Source organism: Numida meleagris, chromosome 1 (assembly GCF_002078875.1).
Source record: "Numida meleagris isolate 19003 breed g44 Domestic line chromosome 1, NumMel1.0, whole genome shotgun sequence".
NCBI classification, from domain to species: Eukaryota; Metazoa; Chordata; class Aves; order Galliformes; family Numididae; genus Numida; species Numida meleagris.
Window position 1 is genome coordinate 141858503 of NC_034409.1, and position 26786 is coordinate 141885288.

The following is a 26786-nucleotide window of genomic DNA, read 5'->3' on the forward strand; positions in this document are numbered from 1 at the left end:
CCAGTGTGATTAAGCACTTCAGAAGAGATCACAAGAAAAGAACAGCCCACACAGACAAATACGAGAAGAGAGACTTTAAGAAGGAGCCTCTACAGCAGTGTGCCTGAACCTCTCCCAGTACCTGACTTAGCCTAATATCTTTGCAGTGCTCATACTTGACAACTTGGGAGAATATATCTCAAATGAGAGGTGAACGGTATGTTTTCTTCACCTGTACTTATAAAATTCTTTTCCATAAACAAGACTCAAACAGTCAAAGGCAGTATGTCTCAGCCCTGGTGTCATACTCCACTGCTACCGGATCTTTGGCCAGAAAGCAGGAAAAACCAATGGCAGCATGAGAACATTAGACAATGTTTTAGAGTTTTAAGTAATGACCCTAGATAAATTTTAAAAAAAAAAAAGATTATTTTAAGCACTCTTAGAATACTTAGGCCATACATACATTAATTTAAAAATAATCTGAAAGTATTTGATTATTGAGTGCCTTGTCATATACACAGGACATTATCCACCCAGAGCCTTACACAGAAAGTTTAAATTCATCTTATTTTAGATCCCCTGAAATAACAAATTATTTGGCTTGTCTCCCGACCTGCGGTCACAATGAGACTGAAGGCTAATGAAACTGATCAGTCAGTCACAACAAGGGTGGAAACAGGCTAAAAAGGACAAATTTTTTTCACTACATGACATCTACTTTTCATAAAATGGTTTTAGAATTTTCCATCTAAACAAAATACACTACCCAGGTGTCTGTAATAAACTTTAATATCTGCAGATTTAAGACTGCCTTGATATAATGACCCCCAAAGTGCTGCTTGATATCAAAAACGGGAACTAGTCAATAGAACGCTAGAAGTTAGAAGAAAATTAAGTAAGAATTAATTTTAAAATGTGCCTAGGAAGCCATCAGATGCCTTCCTACTTAAAATAATCGAAGATGATTTGAAGGAAATCTAAAAAAAAAAAAAAGCAAAACCACCACTGAAATGAAACTGAACCAATATAAATTCATAATACTATACATGCCTTTTTAGGCACTGAAAACAATTTTATTTGCCAGTTCTCCTAATAGTTCGGCTGATGTTCTCTTCCTTTTGTTTCTGCTTGCATGCAGTGATCAGTAATCACCTGGTTTCCCCAAAGGGACAAAGGCTGACCCACAGAAATGCTGACTTGGTGCTGTCAGCCTACCAGTCAGTCAGGCCCACCATGAGAAGCTTCAGCGTAGTTAACCACAGCAAGGTAAGAACGCAGCTTACACTCCAACTGGAAAAGAGTTCCAGTGGTGAAGAATCGTCTGCAGCAGTGCAAGTCCCAGTTTCTATTTGCCACTAAGGCACAGGCATAGCTTTTGGCACAAGTGAGACATATTTCAAGTGGGTTCTTGGAACTATGTAACTGATGAACTTAAATAGCTACTTACAGCTACTGTCTCTTAACAAGAAATTGCAAAAAAATTAAAACCAAGAGAAATCTCTTAATGAATTTAATTCTCCTTCTAGAAAGCATTTAAGAACACATGTAATTTCAAGCATATGGTTTAACATTTTCAAAAATATTAAGCTCTATTAAATAAAAGCCAAAACTCATTAAACCCGTATTACACTCAATGTTCATCAAAAAAAGTCCCAGACAGTTTGCTGGTTGCTCTTTTCACCAGTACTTAAGATATTCAGAAGCTGAGCAGTGACTTTATTCTGGAAAGCACAGAAGAAAGGATGGCGGTGTGGGTGATATTCAAGTTAAGCGCACTGCACACAGTGATGAAAAATGAGGATCACAGCATCACCAGTGTCAGCCTCCATATCAGGAGAAACGCACCATGCTTAGCTTCTGTAAAAAGAATACCCCGTCCAATTGCAGACAGATACAATTTGAAGTAACTCCTTTAGCAAGCTGATCGCTCCATATTACATGCATTCCACAAATCATGGCTGCACTTGTTCTGTAAAGTCACGTTTATAAAGCTAAAACGTGATGATTAAAGAGACAGGGCGATAATATCTAGATTCTTCCAGCCCTATAGGCAACAGGGAACTTAAACACTATTAAAACATTATTTGTTCTATAGGGATTACTTATTACACATACAATTTAGTCAACCATGTCTGCTGAGAGGCACACAAATCCCACCATAGCTAATTTAAGAACTTACCAATTTCCCTTGCAATTCTGACAGCTTCATCTGCATCCTGTAAAAGCAGGAAATGAGACCCAACGTTAATCCCATCAGCCATTGCACTGTGTCCTCAGGGCAGTCATATATTGCACTACTGTCTCCTCTGATTCATTTAATGTTTGATTTTACAACCTTCTGACCCTTTTCAGCCAGAGGAATGTAAAATTAATACCATAAGTGGAATGTAAATTCTACCTCATCATTAGTATACCGAGAAACTCAAAGCAATGAGGAATCAGCTGACAGGAAACACAGCCAGGATTGCAAAATGATTTTCTGCAGTTGTAGGAATTTAATGCTAGAATTTAGAAGTTTACAATCAATAATGGTCCATAAATCAGATCGTTAAAGTTTGTCCACGGCCAGCTTGCTGCAGTCCTCGCAGGTATTTGTCATGTTTTCCTGGTTGTTGTCAGTAGGGGGAGTTGATTCTCTATTGTTTGGGTGCGAGTCGGGTTCTGAAAAAACCTTGCAGAACTTCTTCAAAGATGAAAACTTGTCTACGTAAGAAACACAAGCACTTCACTTTCGTAAGGATTCGTTTGTTTGCTTTTCTCACTCGAAGGAGAACAGAACAGAAATGCATAATTTTAAACCGCATCTGAGAGGAGAAGATTCAAATATAGTATGAACTATATAGTAGTTTCCACTTAAAAATTTGCAGATTACTAGTGCGTGACAACTGGAAGAATTCTGGTTGATGCCACCTTTGGCTTCAGCTGACTCATACCACCACAGCCTGGTACAGAAAACATGATACAGAAAAAACTGATTCAGAAACCCAGAAAATAAAAACGTGAGAAATTCTCGGTTTTTAATCCAACAAATCTCTTCTCCTGAAGTAGTTAATTCTGTTTTCTCCGACTGCTAGCAATACATTTCCATCACACGACACTAGAAAGGAAAAAGGGTTAAATTACAGTGGCGTGGGTTAAGTTTGAAAACTCCATCCAAATTTGCTAGTATTTATATTATTCTGTGACATACATGAAAAAAATTTGTATAGGAGGCAGTAACGTCTGGAAACCACCAGCTGCTAAGTGCGTCTGAAACTATGGGGGCTGACTTATGAACATTAAAATGAAACCCGATATTTTTAAAGCTTTCAAGGCAATCCGTTTTAAAAGCGCACAGGTCAGAACTTTTAAAAAAATACATAAGCAATGTTCATACCTGGTTCATTTACGTCCGATAATAAAACAAAATCCTCTTTAAAAGTCTTCAGTACCTAGTAACAGCCCCATGAAGAATAAGGGGGCTGGCAGGGGAAGTTGTCAGAAAATTTAATTTCCTTTCATTAGCTAGTCTGCTCCACAAATCGGTGCTTGTTAAGTTCAAAGCAGTCCTGAAAGCAACATCAGTTTTAAGTCTTTTTACTCCAGTCACATCTGTTAATGAGATTTTTCTAAATAACAATTGTTTTTAAGTCAAGAGATAAATCTAGCAAAAAAAAATCCCCCCCACCTCCAAAAAGTAAAAAAAATAAAATAAAATAATCAGGGTTTACTGTTTTATTACACCTTGCTGCTTTCCATGACCCTGCACCCTCCAAATTTTAGCTTAAAGGGATAAAATGCATGAAAAGGGTCATTTAAGAATGTTAGTGGTTTCCACACATTGAGTTTGAAGGTTCTTTGTTCCTGCCTGTGACAGTTATGCGAGAATACTTCCCCTTAATAGCCTCTCTGTCAGGAAGTGTTAAACCTGCCAAATGCAGACAATTAGAGCCTCTTGAACAAAATGCAGGAAGAGTGATGACTGATGAAGAGCCACGATTATAGTCAAGAAGGAAACTTTTACATTTCTTTTCTCTTGCAAATTCACTCATATATTTGCAAAATAGAATTAAGAGGGGGGAAGCAAACAGGGTAATTTTTTTTCACTTAGTTACCTGCAAACAAGTGGCTAACCGATACACTGCAGCCCACAGGAACACAGGCTGCAAACAGGGGAGCTTAGCACAGCCACTGTATTTTTTTTTTAAATACATGCATGCAACAACCGAAAGTAAAAAAGCACCATCATATCAGAATCGCTAATTGCGTCAGAACTAGCTTGTATGAACTGAAGACATCTGCCTGCAACAGTTATTAATTTGTACTACTCAAACATCTGTTTCTTTTTACAGTTCTGATGTATTAGGATTCAAACTCTAAGATACAAAAAAAAAAAATGCGTATTCAAATTCTTTGGTCTTCAAAGAGTGTCTCTGAAACGGAAAACAAAAATATGTTGTGCTTTAAAGACAAAAAGAGTTCGAAAATAATCATAAACAACTGACACATTGAAACCGTCGGTAACGCTCTTTTGATCTTTTTTTTTTGTAAGAAAGTACGATTTAGTGTCATGCCTTTCACTTGCAGATTCCATAAATACAGCAGCACTTTGAGTACTATTAAAAAGTTAAAGACGGCTAAAGTCTATGCAAAATACACAAAATCACACTGGTACTATGAGTATTTTGAACTACTTTTTTTTTTTAAATTAAAAAAAAGTAAGTCTTCATTCCTTTATTTACTGTCATCTCCTCCAAAAACACGTCATTATGTACACCCACCATTTTCCCAAAATAACCTGGAGATTGTAAAAAAAATACATAATTTTAGCACCGTCTTTTACTGTACAAATAAAAGTGTTCAGGTAATATTAGCAGTTTATAAAAATCATGAGTTATAAAACCACGTCACAGTGGTTTTTACAAATGACTGATTTTGTTAATATAATACACATAAAATACCCAGTTTTACTCAGCATAAAAATTTCTAATCTCTTAATTTCATGCACATGCCTCTCTGCCGTGTACCAGCAGGTGGAGACAAAAAAAATAACTATTCTAATGTGGAAGAATGTCAGGATGAAGATGTTTAAGAGACTCCCACAGCTGTAAAATATGGTATTAATTACAAAGAACTACATAATATTTTTAATTGCTGAGGGTATTGGGCCTGGAGAGTCTCCAAGTCATAACTAGTTTCTAAAAGTTTCTTCAGCAATCCAGTGGACATTGAATAGACACTGAATACCAACATCAACACCTCAGTTTAAGAATGCAGCCAGAACACGACTGAAACTCAAGAATGGTAAATGCATAGCCCTGTTGAAAAGCTTAAACATGTCTACTGACATCAATTACAGAATCACGGCGAAACCAAGGAGTCACCCAGAGACATTAATACTACAGGTTCACAACCAGCTAAATTCTTCCAGCCACAAAACCAAACCAATCTCAGACAGACAGACCTCCTTCTTCTCCTTCCTTTGCCAGTTTTTCTACCAGAGCATCTTTGCATACTCAATTACTCAGTCTCCATTTTGCTGTTGCCACATATTTCTCTTTACTGGTTTATAGACAATACACCGCAGCTCTAACTTTAGTACAGCCACTGGTCATGCAGATTAACACCAAGTCTTTTGATTAAGACTCTTGACCATAATCCATCTCAGTCAAGGTTTAGGAAACTAATTGTAGTTAGAGACCTTGAATTGAGAACTACCTTTCAATACATTTGTTGACTTTAACTGATAGCATCACACTCAGTTTCCTTATATGTATGCACTGGATAACCCTTGCCTCAGCCAATCAAGGAAGTGAACAGGGGATCCCCAAAAAATTACTCTTGTCAAACTACAGTCTCTACTCTCAATCTGTCCTTCCATTCTCAGCTTCACACGTGGTAGAGTGATTGTCTATATGAGTAGAGTTGGCTATGCCTGTAGTGCCAAACACCTTCTTGTTCAATATCCTTCCATAGCCTATCTCAAAGTATACTGTTGAAGTGCTTCCTCCTCTTAAAATACTAATTTAATTTCTACTCACTGGGAATTGTTTTTTATACAGTTTTTCCAAGGTGTGATTACAGGAGCTTAACAACTCAGTTTGTATACTAAGCAATACAACTGGGGGGGGGGGACTTCACCTTTTATTCATGAAGGACCTGTGTATCAGCAGCATTAGTTAACAAGAGCTGAATAAAGACAACTCTTCAAGTAACAAAGATTTCCAGTGCAGTCCTGAGTTGAATAAAAGAAGCACTAGAAGTTGTTACTCTATGTTTGCTTTAACTATTCATCCACAAAGAACACATGCAACTGATCTTTCTTAACTTCTGGCATTGTCAGAGGCATGAATGCAGTTTCCTTCCAGCTTTAGACTCCACTACAAAGATGAAACTACCTCTAATCAACTCAAGTATCATGCAGACACTTAACTCCCGCCCAGAACCTTCAAAATGTCTATTTCTCTAAACCGAGAGCCCTCAAAGACTGAGAGCTTCATAGATCTGTGACCATAACAGATCTCCCAAAGAACGGCACAAATCGGACATAGTCTCCAATTCCTTGTGTGCTGTTCTTTTGATTACATTTGGTGTCACACAGCTTCACCCTTTGTATCTTAGCCTGAATTGGCAAAATACTACATTAAACTCATATCAAGATCAGGCATCCTGTATGACCTAATTACTCAGCTATTCATTGCAGCAAAACACATTAACACAGATAAGAGATCAGAAGACAAACGCAGGCATATATATTAGATTCATAGCAAGGATGAATACTGCAGTTACTGGAAGTTCTATTCTATAGAACCAGTAACCAAAGCACCAGTTAACTTAAATTTTCATCTAGGTCTTCCCCCTTCTGACAGAAACTGCAACACTGGCAATGCCTGTGGACTTTCCTTTTTATGATTCAGTGGGTGCACTGCAGTTTTTTAATCAAGTGCTCTGTTTTCATCAACACCCTTCAGATAATCAGGAGTGCAAGGCTGAGGTATGTGTAACTGATATGATACGGAGACTTTAGGATTAAGCAACTACTGTGCAGCTCCTTTCAATAACTGGGATTGGATTTGTCAGCTTAATCCTACGTTCCAGTTCTTTTGGTGTTAAGACTATCATTGCATGTAGCTGACTACCAATCCGATCACTTACATTCCTTCACTTAGAGTGTCTGGAACTTCAGATAATTGTCAAAAAATCAACGCAATTAAAGGCCTCAGAAAAAAAAGAAGACATGGCTATGTAGCACAGTTTCATTGACTACGTTGCTATCAGATCATTAACCACTATCCTACCTTGCCAGGTCTGTTTCTTTTTATTAGCAGAGTAACAGACCCTTACAGAAGTTTATGCAGTGATAAAACGAGTTTTTTGAAATTATTTAGTGAGTCCACTTTAGGTAAAGTTTTGTGGGGTTCAGATCATTCAGTCAAAGTCATCTTCTAACCAGATACTTTCTACAAGACAATTTCAGGATTTCTAGAATAGGTAGGATATCAGAAGGAACAGATGGTCTTATGTACAGTAGTTTAGCCGCTCCTAACATTTCATGAACGCTAAAGGACCACAGACACAAGGACTGCTAAAACACACAACAAAAAGCAGAAGGAGCTCTGTGTGCAACTTAACACTGTCAGATCTCAGCACTGCCATGAATGCTACCCTAGCATTCATATGCAGCTCTCCAGAACCGAGAAGTTTCTTTGCACTCTTACCCATTGTAGACACGCATGCGTTACACGCACCAGGCATTCCCATCACAAGTAATGAAGAGTTCTCTGTGCATCCTGATCTTCACAGCCATTTTACAATTTTATCATACTCTCACTGGGAAAGTTCTCTACATATCCTCATCAAAACAGATCATTACATGGAGAGCAACTAACACAAACATCAGGACAATACTGTTTAGTTATATGTTCCTTCTTTAAGTACAGTCTGCTTTCCATCCATACATTCACTTGTTCCCAACAGCACTGAAATTTCCTATTTCATCATATATATGATTTATGATGATCAGAGGTCAATAGAAGTAATAATAAATAAAAACTGATCTTTTTTCTTCAACTACATTAAAACATTGTTGAAACAAGCTTTTCACTTTCCTGCAACCCAAAGTTTTACTCAAATTTTATCAGAAAAAAAATTCACTTGAAGAGATCAGCGTAAGAAATTTCAACTCTGGTGATCAAAGTTTTATAATATCTAGGCATACACAAAGGTTTAAAGGAAAAGAGCTCATTCTACCTACATAACACAGATGATATATAAAGTTATAAGAAAGCTTCTAAGAGTCCAATACTTAATCACAAAGTAAAAAACCAAAAAAAAAAGGAAAGACACACGGATAGATAGAATGGCACATCTCAAATCAAACACATTTATTTGCCTTCACATGGAATTTAAAGCAAGACATTTCACAGACTCCATGCAAGCTGTCCTTAATATATCATTTATTACAAAGTATTCTTCCTCATCTTCCTTCTTCCAAACTTCCCTTTCTAGTATAAATCTGTACTCTGATTTTAATTACACCTCTTACTGAAAATGAAGTTGAGTTTATAATTACATTATGTATCAGATCTTCAATAGGTCTACACTGTTTTAGGCGCTGATTCAGAGAGCACACAGTAGTTAAATGGTTTCTCACCTTGACTACTCCATCAAAGCCAGGGATTGTGTTGACCTTTGCATTCTTGGCTAACAATTTGCTTTCAATCTTGTCTCCCATAGCTTGAATAGCATGCGTGTCAGGTCCAATGAAGGTGACACCTTCTGCTGCCTGCAAAGACAATGAAGATACAACTTTAGGAGACTAAACTAAAAATCAACAGCCTACTGCAGTCATTGCCTTCAAGTTTAAAAAGAGTAAAAATATTATTAATGAAGCAATATTTAGAAGACCTTATAATCTGTCTGTGCAACACCTCAACAGTACCTAAGCAGCATATCAGCCGGTCCATTCAAAAATGTGTATGACCTTGTGAAGCTATGTATACACACAGATTCAAAGCCCCTATAATTAGCATTTGTATAAATCAAAGGCAGGCCAAAGAAAAATAGCTGAAAGTGGAAGTACTACAGCTTGAAAGTCAGAAATATTCCTTGAGAAAGAAGAGGCTAGTTAGTGCACCAGTGAAATAGCTGAAGTAATTTATAAAGATATGCTCGCTAAACTGTAGCACAGTTGAAAATTTCATTCTGTATTGCCTAAACCCGTATCTTAATGGAACTTTAAGGTGGAAGTATTGGCTCATACATATTATTTAACATATTTAAATATCTCAGAAAAAATGTAATAAATGAAATGTGCCCAATTCTTTCAGGCAACTCTCTGATATTAATGTGGAAATCAGTCAACATAAAATACTTCAATATGTAGGCAGAAGACCAAATTGCATTTTCCCCTTCTCCTGTTTCTCTATGCCAGCAGTAGACTTCAGTGATGAAGAATGTAGAGATCTTTTAAACCTCTCAAGTGTCAGTACTAGGCAGAGCTAAAGGCAATTCCACCACAACTGTTTCAAGTGAAAATTACTGAACAATCAGTGAGTGTGTGCATGTCTCAGTTAACTTTGGTCTTCTATAATACAGAGGGAAAAAAAACACAAGAGTGTTATAATTAAACTATCAAAAGAACAAGCATATGAGCTTTGCATGATTTTTTTCCAGCCATTTCATTATTGCCCAGTTCTAAGACACATGTAGGATACATTAAAACAAGGTGTTTCCAGCTGATGGGCAGTTCATGGAATAACAACTAATAACACTAATGCAATGGCAAACACTTCATCCCTCATATCAGAACTTGTGTTTGGCTTCTGATGTATGCTCACACTGCATATATTAGGATCGCCAGATAGTATTACAGAAACACTAAAAAGCTCAGTGCAAAGACACCCAAACCAAATGCAGAGCATCCAGTTTAGTCACATCAAAAATGCATTAGCTTCAATTCACAGTGAACTACTTGGTTGGGTTTTTTGTTGTTTTGGGGCGGGTTTTTTTGTGTTTGTCTTTCTTCTTCAGATCTCTGCCCAACTCTTTAATACAGCAGGTTTATTTTCTCAGCAACTCAACAATATTGATTTGATGAACAGCCGTCTTAAAATTCAGAATCTGGGAACACTGCATTTGGAGGGAGGAGGGAACAGAAGGACAGGCATAAGGGTATACATATATCAATGCCAAAGGATTAGAACATAAAGGAATTAACATTTTAAAGCAGAGAAGCAAGGAGTTGATACTTGAAATTATAGTAACGCAAAGTCTGGACCTGATAGTTTCAGAAGTAGCTGCAGATTGCAATCTGAGCAAAGCATTTTCAATACGGTGCCTGCATACACTTGGAGGCAGGGCAGACTTCTCTCATTAGCCGGTAGTCAAACCTCAAAGTTTTGTGGAAGACGACTGCTTACACTCTTGGCAACTGGAAATTATCCTATTCATTCCATATCACACATAACTATAAAAGCCTTGTTTCTGTAGCTTCTGCCATATGTTGGCATTTGCAAACCTGGCAAACACCACCTTTACTACCATGCATTGCTTCCTCTTCTCACTTCTTCCTCCTCTCCAAGCCTACCAGCAAAAACACAGTATCTCCAGAGTTCATCAATATAGCTAATCCAAAACTCTTGCTGTCGTTACAGACCATCCAAGATTTCCAGGCTACAGTCCATTTCCAGTATTCTACTGCAGAAGGCCGGAGGAGGAAGTGATACAGAGTAAGAGACTATTTCTCCTCCTCCAACCTTCTTCTGTCAGAAGACAAGGAAAGGTAGAGGTCACAAGAGAGGATAGGAACTGCATTCATGGCACTCACAAGCATGAATCTTTCCAGTGAAAGGCATTTAGGGGATATCTTGATCCACTTAATGTCTCTTTTCACTGCCTTGTCACCTGGGCTTTCAAAGTGACTGGCTCATTTCCTGGTCCCATCCAAGAACATTTCAAGAAATAAATTGGCTGCATCCAGCATATTTGTCATAGGAATCTTGTAGACCTGTAATACTTCCCACGTGCACACAACCTTTTGTTAAAAAAGAACTATGCAAAGTTGTGCAGCAGATGAGCATTAATGCAAACGTTACCTGTTGCAACCCATGTCTTTGTCCAGAATTTACAAACTGCTCCTGCATTTCTTAGTGTCAACTGTTCTGAATCTTTGTCGCTTCTGAAGAACTGTCATCTAATTGTAAACAACAAGCAACTTAGTAGCACCAGCTATTCTATTCCCCTAAGCAGTTAGTCAGCATCTTCTCTAATGCGACACTGTAATTAACTCTAGTAAGGCTCATAAAAAACACTTGTCAGCTGAAGGCACTTCTGGACAAACTCTTCTAAGTCTCTCTGACTTAGAAGATCACAGAATGGTTAAGGTTTAAAAGGACCTTAAACATCATCTAGTTTCAAACCCCACTGCCATGGGCAGGGCTGCCACCCACCAGCCCAGGCTGCGCAGAGCCCCATCCAGCCTGGCCTTGACCACCTCCAGGGATGGGGCACCCACACCTTCTCTGGGCAGCCTGTGCCAGCGCCTCACCACCCTCCAAGTTAAAAATTCCTAACATTTAACCTAAATCTTCTCTCTTTTAGTTTAATGCCATTACCCCTTGTCCTGTCACTATGAGATTGTGTAAAAAGTCAGTTTTCCTCTTGTTTATAAGTTCCCTCTAAGTACTGGAAGGCTGCAATGAGGTATCCTCAGAGCCTTCTCTTCCCTAGGATGAACAATCCCAAGTTCCTCAGCCTTTTCTCATAGGAGAGGTGCTCCAGCCTACTGATCAACTTTGTGACCCTCCTCTGGACCCTCTCTGAAAGCTCCACATCCCTCCGGCATTGGGGACCCCAGGTTTGGATGCAGTACTCCAAATGGGGCCTTAAGAGGGCAGAGTAGAAGGGGACAATCACTTCCCTCTCCCTGCTGGCCACCCCCACTTTTGATGCTGCCCAGGGTACTGCTGGCCGTCCAGGCTGTAACTGAATACTGCTGGCTCATGTCAAGCTTTCCATTCATCAGAACCTCCAAGTCCTTCCCCACAGGGCTGCTCTCAGTGAGCTGCTCTCCAGATGTACACATCTGGGATTGTCTCCAGCCCAAGTGCAAACACATTGCGCTTGGCCTTCTTGAACTTCATTGGATTCTCATGGGCCCACTTTTCAAGTGTGTCCAGGTCCCTCTGAATATCAGCCTTCCTTCTGTAGTATCAGCTGCACCACTCGGCTTGGTGTCATCACCAAACTTGCTGAAGGTGCACTCCCTCCCACTGTCCAGGTCCATGATAAAGATGTTGAAAAGACTGACTCCTGGGGGACACCACTCGTAACTGACCACCACCTGGACACAGAACCATTGAACACAACCCTCTGGCTGCAATCATCCAATCAATTATTTATCCACCAAGTAGTCCAACCTTGAAATCCATCTCTCTCTAATCGAAGATGCTTACTTGAGCTCTATGCCAAATTCTGTCAACTCACATCCAGAAAAATGCCTCAACTTCTTCACTGCCAACACTGATAGGTAACATATTAAATGATCTGTTCAGAACTCCAGTGTCTGATACTGAAAATGCCAAAAGTTGAACATAAAAATGTGACATCTTAAGCTCCTGCAAAAAAAAAAAAAAAATTATCAGCACTCATCAATTGGCATTCTCAGTTTATGAGAAACATGGAAATAGCGAAACTGTGCAAGAAACAATTACCAGTGCCTAATGACAGCCCATCCACATGTGGAACTCTGCCAATGTACTAACATTCCACCAGATACACAAAAGCTCACACATACCCTATCAGAACAGTTCTTCCAAAAGCTCTATTACTCCTCCACACACTCAACAGTGGAATCCAACCTTGAGGACTTTAACTGAACGATGATGTGTTTTACCATAAAGTAACATACACCCATGTCATGGTTTTGTGATTTTTGGTTATTGGTATTCCACATCATAACATCATGTAGTGGATATACCTGGTTCTCAGAAGAGAAGGACTACCACAGTCCCCACGGTACTTTTCTCCTCTGTTACCATTTCCAGCCAGAGGGAAAAGATAAAAGCTCGCAGTATAAAAACTTGCAGATCACGAGACCTCGTCCCTTTTTCCGCCGTCTCTCATCTTGGCAGCACCTCGCTCTCCAGCCGTCTTATCGTCGGTAGTAGAGTAAGGCCTACCTTGATTTTGGGACATTCTCTCTCTCTGCATTGGATTTATCAGCTTAAATTGTAATTATATTGTATTATAGTGTGTTGTTTTGCATTCCAGTATCTTATTTAGTAAATTAGTTTGTTTCTCCTCAGATTGTTGCCGCTGTTCTTTGCTCTCAGGGCCACCTCCTTACCCTTTTCCCCTTTTCCCTTTTCCTGGGGCGTGGACCCGTGGGTCTCCCGTCCCCTTTGTCACGGAATCGGGCCTAACGCCCATAAACCGTTGACAACCCAGCATTTTCTTCAGAAACAAAGCTGCATCAGAGTTCTTCACTTTGGATAGTCAAAGGTACTTACTAACAGTAAGGAAGATACATAGAAGAACATTTTCAGAATACATTCTGTGTCCAGTACATTATTTCTTTGACTAAAAAACAGATATTGAAGAGTTTACTCCAACCTTCTTTGTTTCCAAGAGCAGTAGATTAAGCATGGGCAAGATTTGGAGAATTCATCTGGGTAGTCTGCAGTTGAGCTGTGTGTGACAGACTGCATTCCATCACCAACATCTGTCTGTCTGGAGCAGACCAAAGGGAACTACTCTTGTGTAAGTAGCCATCCTCCTAATATTTGGAAATAAACTGTCCCCCTCTTATAAACTCTTGAGGGCCTGAGGCAACTAATAAGACTGATCCTGAAAGAAGAGATTCCTTTACTTCTCCTCCTGGAAGTCACTAATGCAGAAATTCACAATTAACACATTATACAGTAAGTGGTAGAGTCAGCCTCGATACAGTAATCTCCAGCTCTCTTAGTAACATAACACTCTTCTGTGGGTTTCTGAATATGTGGCAAAACAGCCAAACCACTGCTAGGCCTCTCAGCACTGCAGGGAGTGACAGACCAGTTCCAACTCTGCTTTAGACAAAACAAGTGATCCTTAAACTTTCCTTCTTTTACCACATTTGTTACAGACCATTAAACATACTTTTTGGTGTCCTCGTTCAAGCCAAAATATTTGAATCTGCACATAACACCAGCCTGAGCATCTCCAGCCAAGGAGACATCCCTTGTACTAGAGGAAAGAAAAACACAGGTATCAAGAACTTTGTGTTTGCCTTCAGGATCATTTGGCAAGAGGATTCTTCCACTCAAGCCACAATGATGTGGCAAAGCACACTCCAACTGCTCAGCTGCTTACATCTGCAAGAGCCCCTATAATTATCTCACCGCATAGAAGTAACGGCTTTAATGCAGGTTTTGTGCTTGCTCATTCCCTGATGTCTTGAAACAGTTGTAGGAAAGTGTTCCCCATCTCTGAGGAAGAAAAGGATGAAGGGATCTCAGGAGCAATTGCAGCTGCTCTATCTTACTGAAAAGAAATGTATATTTATTACCATAACCCATGTATACACAGTTGGTTATAAACATAGCCATTAAGTTTACAGGAGAATCCAAACAGTCTGTTGCATACAGCCACAGGATCATAGGTTTTCAAACCCACATTTTCAAGATTACCCAAGCTCAGGGTGCATCTTACTGGAAGACAGAGAGCAACAGTAATTGACTCAGGAAAAAAGTGCATAACCCCAGACGCTCCAGCTGGGTAGACTCAGGAGCCTAGAAATCAGTCAGGAGTGACTGGGGAAGGAACTGAATGAACCTAGCCACTTCTCTGCCATGCTCTCTCCCTTTTCTCCTCCATGTCCCTTCCTACAGTCCTATCTCGTTCCTCTAAAGAAGGTTCTGGCCCACTCAGTTGATACAGTTGACCAACATGGGAGAAGATGGCCTAGGTTTCTGGAGGCTGGTTTTGTGGGTTAAAGTGAGATAACAGAAAGGTTTAATGAGCATTAGAAGAATAGCTAGAGCATGCAACTGGATAGAAGTTCCCTTTGGGGAGGCACATCCTCAGACTCTCAGGTGTGCTGGGGAGGGGAAAAACAGCACTGAGATATTGGCCGGCTCTTGTACTTGGTCTGCATTTCTGTTTTATTTTAAAACAAACTTTAAAACGTTGCTTCTCTGAGTAACACTGTCTGAATCACAGAATGGCTGAAGCTTGAAGCAAACCCATTGTTTGAACCAGCAAGTGCCATCAAGCAGTCAAGCAACTTCACAGCAGAATCAGAAGCAAGATTCTGTTGCAGTGAACTAACAGCAAGTGCAGGTATCAACTTACCACATATACTCAGAAGCATACTGGCAAACTAGATCATTAAGGAAGGTTCAGAGATAAGAACTTCAGTGGAAAATGGTATCGTAGGTTTGGTTTTCAAAGTTTTGTTCCAATCCTCACCTTTTTTCTTCACAGGAAAATCTGGAAAAGGTTTCCATGAAAAGCTTGCTTGTGGCTGACAAATTCATTCAATCTCATACTGGAGAAAGACTACCTTAGTTTTTCTGCCCTTTTGACACGCGGCTCATTAAGGAGGCAGATCCAGTGGGGAAAGGAAGTGGTAGAAGTCTGGCAATCATACAAGCAGTATAAGAGTTCCAGAAAAAATGGCACCTGACACAGATATGTTCTCCTGTCTACAGCAAGAACCAGCTGCTGTGAAGGTAGAGCTACTCTGGCGCATAGCTCATCAGAAGGAAACAGACCTGTACATGCAGCTGCCTGCAGCAGCATATAAAGCAGATCAGATAAGCAGCTCAACTAAAGGTTGACCTGCTCAAGGATAACAGCTAGCTCAGCTCAAAAGTCCACAAATCACACAGGCAAAATGCAGGGCTGAAAAGCAGAGCTGGCAGCAAACGGAAGGTGCAACACAGGTTTAAACAATCCAGAAAACAGCCAAGCAGAAAGGAGAAAAAAAATCCAATCAAAGTAGCCAGGTGGAACATCCAAAGACAGATAAGATTCAGGAGTCCTATCGGAAAAAAAGTGGATGTTGTAAACACTTTTGAAAAAAGCGGGGACATAACAGATCACCTCATACTACAGTAACTATTTAGGGAACACTGGGAAAGACTCTCTTCCGGGAGATCTTGTATAAGAAGCATTTATACAATAGGTTAGAAGATACTGAACTGATAAAATGCTCTACAACTAAATGTGGTAGAGGTGGAAAAGAATGCACTGAAGCTTTCTGCTAGATATACAGAAACCACCTAATCAGCTCCAAGGACTGGAATCTGGCGCTGAAGTTACTGTTATACTGTTACTACATCCTTAAGTCTCACAATACAGCACAGGTATAGAAAAAAGTCTTAGGAGTAACAGGAGAGAGAGAGTGTGGGCAACACTTATAGAAACAGTAGCAAACTTCATAGAACAAGTATTTTTTTAAAAAAATGAGAGCAGTGTTGAAGAAAAAGTCCTTTCATGTAGGCTCACAAAACAGCAGCCTAGCACCTGTTAAGTGATACATGATGTGATATAAGCAGATGGATACACATACTAGAGGGGGAATGCTGTAGCATCCTATTTCTTTCCAACTACACCTGCCTTTGGCTATGGTAGATCTTCCCAGAAGTCTAGCTTTTGTTTTGTTTGAGGGTAAGAGAGGGAGAAGGAGTATCACAATCGCCTGAGTTTGCAGGAGAAGTAGGCAGGTAGCTTGTTGTAGCAACCAGCCTGGGAAGAAAAAGGCTAACTCTGTCCATCGTTGCTGACTGGGAAGGTGTCAGCCCCAGGAAACTTGCTAGGGGAAGGAGGGAGAGAAGTAGGGAGTAATGAAGACATGTGCTGCTCAGCTTGCCAGACCTCACTGCGTGCTCTCTTTGAAATAAAATTTGCTGTTACTTGGCTTAGAAACGCACTGCAATTCAGAAGCCAGACCTATCACGTAAGCTGTGTCACCACCCATGACACTACACTATTCAATTTCAAATCTCTGTACTCGACGTTTTAAATAGGTGTATATACACTGTAAGAAAAAATGATACATTAAAAGCATTTATCTGAAAAATGGAAAAGTTAACAGAATGAAAAGGCCTTGCCTGGAATTGAAAACAGCTGCATTTGAGAAGTTTGTCACAGTTCTCAGAACAGAAATTAAAGAACACTAAACCATTTTCACAATCACTATCTTCAATAAGAAAAAGAGATGAATGCCGGGCAGTCATTCTAAAAGAAAAAAAAAAAAGAAAGAAAGAAAACTAGAGTCCTCTGATTTTCTTGGAGAGTGTCTTCTTATTCCAAAGGTTAACAAACTTCTTTTCAGCCATTATAAGAACTACATTTGATTTATTTCATATTGGTGTGAATGTGCTCACACTGGTCGCTGAAGTAAAAAGGATCAAACAAAAGCCCCTCTTACTCAGGTCCACTTAAATTTGCCTGAAATGCATCCTAAGAATGTGGGAAGAACACACATCTATGTATCATACACATAAAAGTAATTAAAGCTGCATGCTTTTAAATTGTAGTATACATACATTTAAATATTGGCAGAGTAGGAAGAAAGTTATCAATCCGTTAGACTACTCTAAAGCTCAGTTTAAACAAATTGAGACAGTGCTGCTGAATCAGCACAGTCTAAGGCTACCTAAACTCCACTGTTGTGCATCTCTGATCTGCATAAGCACAAGGAAGCAGCTAGAGTATGCCTAGATGGTCAGCATCACCTTGTGCACAAATGCTGCAAAGAAAATAGGTTTAAATAAACTGAAAAGTCATTTCCCTTTTGAAGTGGTAGGTGTCCAGAGTCAAAGCTAAGAATCAACCTAATCTGCATCTTTAACAAGTTGTGAAGCCTTACTGCCATACAGTACGCGTACAAAGGGTAAACGTGCTTGCACCAATTCAATATTGCATTTGAAAATCAAAAATGTCTCATGAACCAAACATTTCATAGCGTACGTTATACTTCTAGAGTGGAAAATAATGCTACTCAATTTCCGGGTCATTACCTTCTCAAGTGAAAGACACACAGAAGAAACTTTTTCCAAGGACTCAGAGCTTTAAGATTTGGTGGGAAAAACGAAAGAATACATCTGGGGCTCTATTCTTTCAAATTTTCACTTTGGATGTGACCATCAAGCTAAAGCCTTACTTGATAATTTCACTTAAAACCAGCTTTAGATGGTATACTTATCTTATGCCTTGGTCCAAAACCCAAATGCAATACTTAATTATCCAAGTTTTTGAAGTTCTTCTCAAAGAAAAGCTATTGTAATAGAAACTTTAACATACTGTATATGGCATGCCACTGTCAATGATGCATTGCTCTGCCACCTACAAAACATTACACACACCCAATATGCAGGCACAGGAACTAGCTCTGCTGTCTCACAAAAAGCTTGAGCATTCAACTTTACAGGGAGTAATGAATACCCCAAAAATTTAGGGAGAAACAAATGAAATGTAAGAATTTTCCTTGGATAGTTTCCATATTGCTTTTCTTCACTTCATGGCATTGAAACCAACCTTGATTTTAACATGATAAAAGAAATCTGTGGAACTAATCCTAGAAACCTCTTTCTGTTTCCTTGCTTAACACCTCCAGGCGACAGAAGAGACAAAATGCTTCATTTGCATCCTTAAACATTAGAAACTGCGAATGAGCCCTTTCAGCTGCAAATGTTATTGCATCTACATTTCCAGAAGAGAAAGAAGGTTAAGCAGCCTACTCAGGTTTACGTTAACTCATCTCTTTTTAGCACCACGACCAGCACAAAGAGCAGAGAATGTGGAAGCTTAACAGCCCAACCTCTTTCTTCATTACGTTCAATTAGATCCTGGAAATGGATATAGCTGCTGATTACACGAAGATAAAAAGATGAAATCAGGTATGCACAAAGGAAATGGCAAACACTAACAAGTGTAATCTTAGTCTGCCCAATCATCTAGCCTCACGAAGACCATTTCATTTTTCATGCAAAACCAAAAACAAAAATTCTATCAGTTGTCTTCATTGTTTAATGCAAAACTTCACGTGGTCAGGCAAAGCACTACTTGTAAACTCTTAGTTTCAAATGTAATGTGCCAATGCTGCACAGAGCTACCCTAAACGTGTTAGTACGGAAGGAAAGATTCCCTGCTTGATGTGCTATATCATACCCCATTTTATCAGTTAAATAACACATTTGAGCCATAGCTCAATAACACCACAAGCTGCATTCTGAAACAAAGTAACCCAAGTACAATTTATTCTTCAAGAGCAATGTATCTCTTAAAGGAAAACCTTTTTTTTTATTATTACAATTCAATCTACGTTGTATTTTTTATTCATTTAGAGCAAAAAAAGAGCACTTGGAATTACTGGACTACATTCAGTACAGAAAGTTAGCAGCACTTTATTTTCTAGGCCACTTGGCTTTCAGCCTGCTAGAAAAAACTTCAGCTTGGCAGGCAATGCTCAGTGAGATGTTTAACACAAAATATACATTACTCAAAATGAAAAACAGGCACATGTGGAGAAAAAGCAGGATAGAATGATGAGGGGGAAACAGAGGAGCATTCTTTTAGCCAAACCTCACATTACCAAGGACTGAGTTTACCACATAGACAAAAATCTTCAATGTCAGATCGAAACACTGTTTCGAATGGTACAGCCTAAACAATTCAAGTAACAGTGTTAGAACGGATCGATAAAATGCACGGACACAGAACAACTGTTCTTCATACGGCTATACTATCTCTCCTTTTCTACAGGATGTACGGGAAGCTCTGAAAATGAATGCAAGTCTATTGCCCACTTGGTAAGAGCACCTTGTAATGCCGTAACTTGTAAAGTTGTTGTGTTGGTTTTGTGGTGTTTTTATTTTTGTTGGGTTTTTTTTGTTTGTTTTTTAAGGAATAAGAGACAAGAGAATACATTTAGCAGTTGAGAAATAACAGGAAATTAGCACCATTGTTGAGATATTGCACAGAGCTGAGAGTCAAAAGATATCTAATGTATGCCTGCAAGAAATTTTGCAATAAATCAGAACCTGGAGGAAAATAAAAATAATGTTAAAAGAAATTACCAGTATTTCTGCAGGTGTATTACAATGTTTTCAAAGTCGGGCAATGATTACCATATTGATAGTGTATGTTCAGACACCGAATCAAAGCTTGTGAATGTCCAAGCTCCCACCACGAATTCACTGATGAGTTCAGCATCGCAAACCCTGATATCGATAAGTGACCCTAGAATGATCTCCTAATAACCACACTATCTATTAAGAAACTGTTCAGCAAAGCACACCAACTCTGCTGAAAGTTGTCGTTTCTCAAATACTGTAAAAGAGAAAGGCACTGAAAAAATGACACTTCATTTATATAAAAGAGATTGAGCCAACTGCCTGGACCAAATTTTAACACGGACAACTCCATTCTACCTAACAAAAGCTCCCTTTTCTCAGCAGGACATCCAAAGGTTCCCACCTTTGAATGATGAGCTCATCCAATTATAACAGGAGGTCACCACAGGATGCAACACAGAGCTGGGAAGAGACAGCTTGGGGCAAGGAGGGAAAAAGGGAACTCCTTGCAATCACTGGGGAAGCAACTGGAAAAAAGCTGCATTTGAGAAGGAAGGTAGAGTGATACTTCTGCAATGGCCTCATCATTTGATCAAACACTCATATAGGATAACAATAGTGTCAGACAATATCGCCATACTAAAAAGACACTGTCTCACAATTCTGTTAAGTACTACAATCTTATCTCCTTCATTAGTTGTAAAAGGATGGATGCAATAATATTACTAATAGACGACTAATAAAAAAAACATTAAAATCATTCACACAGATCCTTGGAGAAAACTGTGGACTAATTACCCTGTAATGATAGATAAATAGCTCTTACGGCTGCCCACTGAGAGGAGCTCAATACACTATATTTAAATAAATGAAGAAAACTGATTTTCCCTATTTATAGCGGAAAGTATTCTAAGAAGTTTCTGAGGGATTTCTGTATGTTCTAACAGTCAATTTAGTTCTTTATCATACATTCTTTTTCATACACTGCTCTCTCTCCAATTGTTATTTAAGCCCACCTTGCATCATGAAGAATATGGTAGACATTAAGGACAGGGATGACAGCAAATTGAGAGCAGCCTTGCAGAGAAGGTCTTGGGGTTCTGGTGGATTAAGAGCTTCACACAAGTGAACACTGTGTGCAGATGCAGCCCAGAAAAGCAGCAGTACCCTGGGCTGCATCAGACAAGAGGTGGTCAGCAGGGAGAGGGAGGTGACTGTCCTCCTCTACTCTGCCCTTGTGAGAAACCATCTGGAGTACCACATCCAGGCCCTCGGGCCTCTAGTACAGGAGGGATGTGGAGCTGTTGGAGTGGGTCCAGAGGAGACCACAAAGATGACTAGCGGGCTGGAGCACCTTTCCTATAAAGAGAGGCTGAGGGAGCTGGGCTTGTTCAGCCCAGAGAAGAGAAGGTTCCAGGGAATCCTCACTGTTGCCCTTCCAATACGTAAACGGAATTTATAAACAGGAAGGAGATCAATTTTTTTTTTTTTTTTACATAGGCAGATAGTGACAGAACAAGTGAGAGGTGCTGACACAGGCTACACAGAGAAGCTGTGGATGTTCCAGCCCTGGAGGTGGTCAAGGTCATGTTGGATGGGGCCCTGGGCAGCCTGAGCTGGTGGGCAGCAGCCCTGCCCAAGGCACGGAACTAGATGATGTTTAAGGTCCCGTCCAACTCAAACCCTTCTATGACTCAAATGTGTTGTCCTCTTAAGTGTGGATGTTCAAACAAAAGAAAAAGAGCCAGATACTTTTGTAGTCAAACTTAACCGAAAAATATTACACTTAATTTTATTATCGTCAAGTAATGAGACTTGTGTACAACCATACATTTTTTCCACCAAACCTTATTCTTACTCTCACATACTGTTGCATGAATAAAACAAGCAGATTTGGCCTTTTGCCTTCAGTTTAAAGGTAAACAGTTTCAAAAAACAAACAAAACAAAGAACAATATGTGAACATAAACACCACTAAGGGAATGTTTTAAAACGATGTATATTACAGTTCTTGGCAAGCATGCATAAACAACAATGGAATTGTGCATATTTTAGTCTATTAAACAAAATGATGGAACATCAGCATTACAACAGACATAGTGCTACAAGTTTGGGATAACAACTTCTCATTATACCAGTGTCATAAATGAAACAAGTCAATGATGCATATCAATACGTCTTACTAAAGAAGTTACAGGAACTTATGAACCAATCCATGAAATTCCCTCCTAGCCCTGCTCCCCATGAACCACAGCCACTGTGAACTCAGGGTAAAACATCATGACAAAAATATCTACTGTATTAGTTCAAGTAAGACAACTTCTGGGTCTGAAAGACAAATTTGGTCTGGTAGCTAAAAGGGGAACAGCTTTTTGGGAAACACACGATCAAGTTCTTCCTTCTCCTCCTGCCCCCTCTCCCGACAGATGGTCCTGAGAGTTGAACAGTCTGGCTTCACTCATTCTATAAAGTAATTAGACAAACAAATCTGGATCCTGTAAATAAGCATGTGCTTGAAATTAAGAATGCTTAAACAGTTGCAGGATGAGGGCCTAAAATACCTATCAGCATCATATCTGCCATCAAGAATGGGCACATCCTAGATACAAATGTACTGCCCACACACATCTTTTCTCTGTTCAGAATCTGTTCACTTGCTGTCTACTTTCAGTGTCCAACAGGGGAGGCAATTAGACAGAGAAAATTATGTTAGTAGCAGCAATAAAAACAATATGCATACACAAAAAGAATAAATGTAGGATGCCAGAGTAAGCCTAATCTCAACAATATAATCAACAACACCCAATTTCACAGTCTCAAGGATCCCTCAATAACCTTGTGGTCACCTGCAAACTATACAATGGTAGTGACAGGAGGTTTGAAGAAGGAACAAATTTAATTACCAACAGCTAGAAACATTGTATCATAAGTCAATTTAGTGCACCTTCTGCCACAAAAAATGAGATCCTGACATGTAAGCTCTTCATTTTTCATATTTAGTCCACTATACTTTGCTGGCACTAGCACTAACTTTCCTTTCTGGATTACCTTTGCACTTGCTGAAGATGATTACATAAACAGCAATCCCAACACTAGAAAGATGGCAGCAACAGGTTACGAAGAGCAGTAACTCCTCACAACAACAGAAAAAGTTTAGCTTACAGAGATTGTGAAACTGTACCTTTACACAGTTGTCTAAGAGATGAAAATGGCTATTGCAGGCCCTGTTCCTCCTTGCCTTGCAGTCCCAACTCAGCGCCACTGAGGGCCTGAACTGTAACAGGACTCAAAAAATTCACTCCGAAGTCCCCAGAGAAGAGAAGCTAGAACAGAAAGGCATTTGCCATGCAAGCTCCACCTCACTCTCCTAAAAAGTAACCCACCCATCTCTAACTAAAATGAGTAACAATGCCTACCTGCTCTCCCTGAGAGCTATGAACTGTCCGGCAAGGAAGATCTTTTCCCAGTTCCCAAACAATAACATCTCATCGGATGGAAGGTGAGGAACCTGCTTCAAGCTAGAGATTTTTATGAGCTTCAGAGCTATTGATGAAAAATATTTCTGCATCAGCTAAACTTCCCCCAAGGCTCATCTTGCCTGAATCTTCACTGAAACTTGACACGGAAAGTCCCAAGTGGAAGTAAAGTAAGCACAGTGTTACAAACAAAGAATATAAAGAACTAGCTTGGCAAAGCTTAAAAACAGATAATCACTTCTGGTGTGAAATATTTGGTTACTTTAAATATGGTGCCAAGATGATCTCTGTTCATTATCCTAGTTCAGGATCACATTAACTATTCAGAGGCAAGTTAAATTTATTCCTTCTCCTTGCCAAAATTTGAGTCTGCAAACAGTTTTAAACAAAACACAATCTGAAGTGTGTATTTATTTGATAGAGTGTGTGTATAAAATTCATCATCACCTCCAGAAAAATAAGAAGTCAAAAGCAAAAATGAGTGTGGAACGAGCACTGGCAAGAGAGCTGGAGATACTAGCTATAAAAAAAATAAGCTAATCCAACAGGAGATACTCAATACTCTCACATACAGAAAATAGTTTATATATTAGAGCTGGCTCTTAAGACTTTTTTTTTTTATGCTGGGTGGGGGGGAAGGGCAAGGAAGGGGAAAGAATGAACAAAGATCCTCGCTCCCAAAATTTTCAGTACAGAAAAGAAATGCAAAAAATAAGGAACTCATTAACTCAAGTCTGGAATAAATAATCTTTCTCACTCTGAACATAAATATATTTCAAAAGAATTTAAAAATATTATCTATAGGAAGGAGAAGTTCCAAAAATATAGAAACCAGGGTCTAATGCTGTCACTCTTTCCCAGAAAACTATGCCCTCTAATTTTAAGGACTACAGTTCAGGTACCAGAACTCCAGTTCTATAGGTTTTTTAGGAATTTGTATTAAACATCAGGAATTTACACTTTAAAAAATAAAAGCTACATTAAGTAGTCTTTTAAATATTTACTACACAGTATAAGCTTAAATATGTGAAGTTAGAAAATTATTGGCTTTTCTTGCTCACATTTTAACCAAGACTTCTGATGAAAAAATTACTATAAATGGACTGCACAAGACTCTTTTCACTGGAAGAGCATGACACTAACTTAGAAAAGAGGAGAGAAAAATGAGATCTTTGAATGTAGCTTTGTTCAGCCACATGAACTGTTTGGATTTCTGAACGTAAGAGAGTTGTGGGGCATGGGGTTGAGGGGATTTTCTTTCTTTCTCCCCCCCCCCTTTTTTTTTTGGTACATACAGAGATTAAGATTTCTGTAGTTGTAGGATTTTCTTCTTCATAATACTCATTTATTTTTAGCTTAGTCCTTTTTATTTTACTTCAGATGGTAACAGAATTGGAAGGAGGGGGAAAAAGCAAAAACCAGCTTTTCTTTACATATGTGTATGACATCTAGTACAATTGGGATTTAGTGACCATAATTAAGTACTTTAGATTCTGCTCTAACACAGATAAAGTCAACAGACATCAGTGGCACTGCAATATAATTACATTTACTACACTCTGCAGCATCTGCTACTACACACCTGAAATAAAAATCTGAGTGCCATATAAGTGTTAAACAATCAAAAATGTGATTTCTTGTTATGATCTAGCTGCTTCCATCTCTTCTCTTTTTTTCCCCTACAAACTTTTGTTTGATTCTGGGACTTTATTTTCACTATTTATTCTTCAGCACTACATCAAAAACATGAACAACAATATTAGAGCAAACAGCAACCTATTCATTGAAGAAGAATACAGAGAAAGCTGAGGTACTCGGTGACTTATTAAAATTGGTCTTCACCAGCAAGGGCTCTAGCCACACTGCCCAAGCTGCAGAAAGCAAAGGTAAGAACAGGGAGAATCAAGATCTGCCCACTGCGAGCGACAAGACCATCTGAAGAACCTGAAGGTGCACAAGTCCATAAGACCTGACAAGATCCACCCATGGATTCTGAAGGAACTGGCAGATGAAACTGCTAAGCCACTATCCATTGCATGGAAACATGCATAAGCCACTATATTTGAAAGGTCATGGCAGTCTGGTGAAGTTCCCACTGATTGGAAAAGGGAAAACATAACTCCCGTTTTCAAGAAGGGGAAAAAAAAAAAGATCCAGGGAACTACTGGCCAGTCAGTCTCATTTCTGTGCCTGGCAAGATCAATAAGAAGACACTTCTGAAGGCCCTAAGGCACACAGAAAATAAAAATTAGGTGACTTGCCCTTGGTGAAGCCAAGGGCAAGTCATACCTGACAAACTTGGTGGCCTTTTATGATGGAGGAGCAGCATCAGTGGGTAAAAGAAAGAGCAACTGATGTCATCTACCTGGACTTGTGCAAAGTGTTTGACACTGTCCCACACAACATTCTGGTCGTCAAATTGGAGAAAAATGGATTTGATGGACGGAACACTCTCTGGATAAGGAACTGGTTGGATGGCCGCACTCAGAGAGTTGCAGTCAACAGCTCAATGTTCAAGAGGAGACTGGTGATGAGAAGCGTTCCTCAGGGATTGGCGCTATTTAATATCTTCATAGGCGACACAGACAGTGGAACCAAGTGCACCCTCAGCAGTATTCCAGACAACACGAAGCTGAGTGGTGCAACTGACACACCAGAGTGAAGGAATGCCATCCAGATGGATGTGGACAGCCTTGAGAAGGGGGCCCATACCAACCTCATGAAGTTCAGCAAGGCCAAGTGCAAGGTCCTGTACCTGAGTGAGGGCAACCCCAAGCACAGACAGAGGTTGGACAAAGAATGGTTTGAGAGCAGCACTGAGAAGAAGGATTTGGGGGTGTCAGTTGATGAAAGACTCAGCATTAGCCAGCAATGTGTGCTTGCAGCCCAGAAGGCCAACTGTATCCCGGCTTGCATCATTAGAAGCATGACCAGCAGCTCCACGGAGGTGATTCTGCCCTCCTACTCTGCTCTCCTGAGACCCCACCTGGAGTACTGCGTCCAGTTCAGGGGCCCCCAACACAAGAAGGACATGGAGATGTTGGAAGGGATCCAGAAGAGGACCATGAAGATGATCAGAGGGCCAGAGCAGCTCCCCTACAAGGACAGGCTAAGAGTTGGGGCTCTTCCACATGGAGAAGAGAAGGCTCCAGGAGAACCTGACAGTAGCCTTCCAGTACCTGAAGGGGGCCTACAGAAAAGCTGGGGAAGGACTTTTCATAGGGGCATGTAGCAACAGGACAAGGGGAAATGGTTTTAGATGTAGACTAGGTATTAGGAAGAA

The 26786-nt window shown here is 39.6% G+C and overlaps 1 protein-coding gene across 2 annotated transcripts in view; it reads right to left on the reverse strand.

The window, feature by feature from the left end:
* Window positions 1–26786, reverse strand: part of PCCA (propionyl-CoA carboxylase alpha subunit) — a 273195-nt gene that overhangs the window by 183690 nt on the left and 62719 nt on the right. For both annotated transcript variants that reach the window (XM_021416023.1, XM_021416032.1), the window contains 2 exons: window positions 8615–8746; window positions 2162–2198 (listed from right to left, as the gene is read on the reverse strand). In XM_021416023.1, the coding sequence (XP_021271698.1) occupies window positions 2162–2198; window positions 8615–8746 (169 nt within the window). The remainder of the gene's footprint in view (window positions 1–2161; window positions 2199–8614; window positions 8747–26786) is intronic.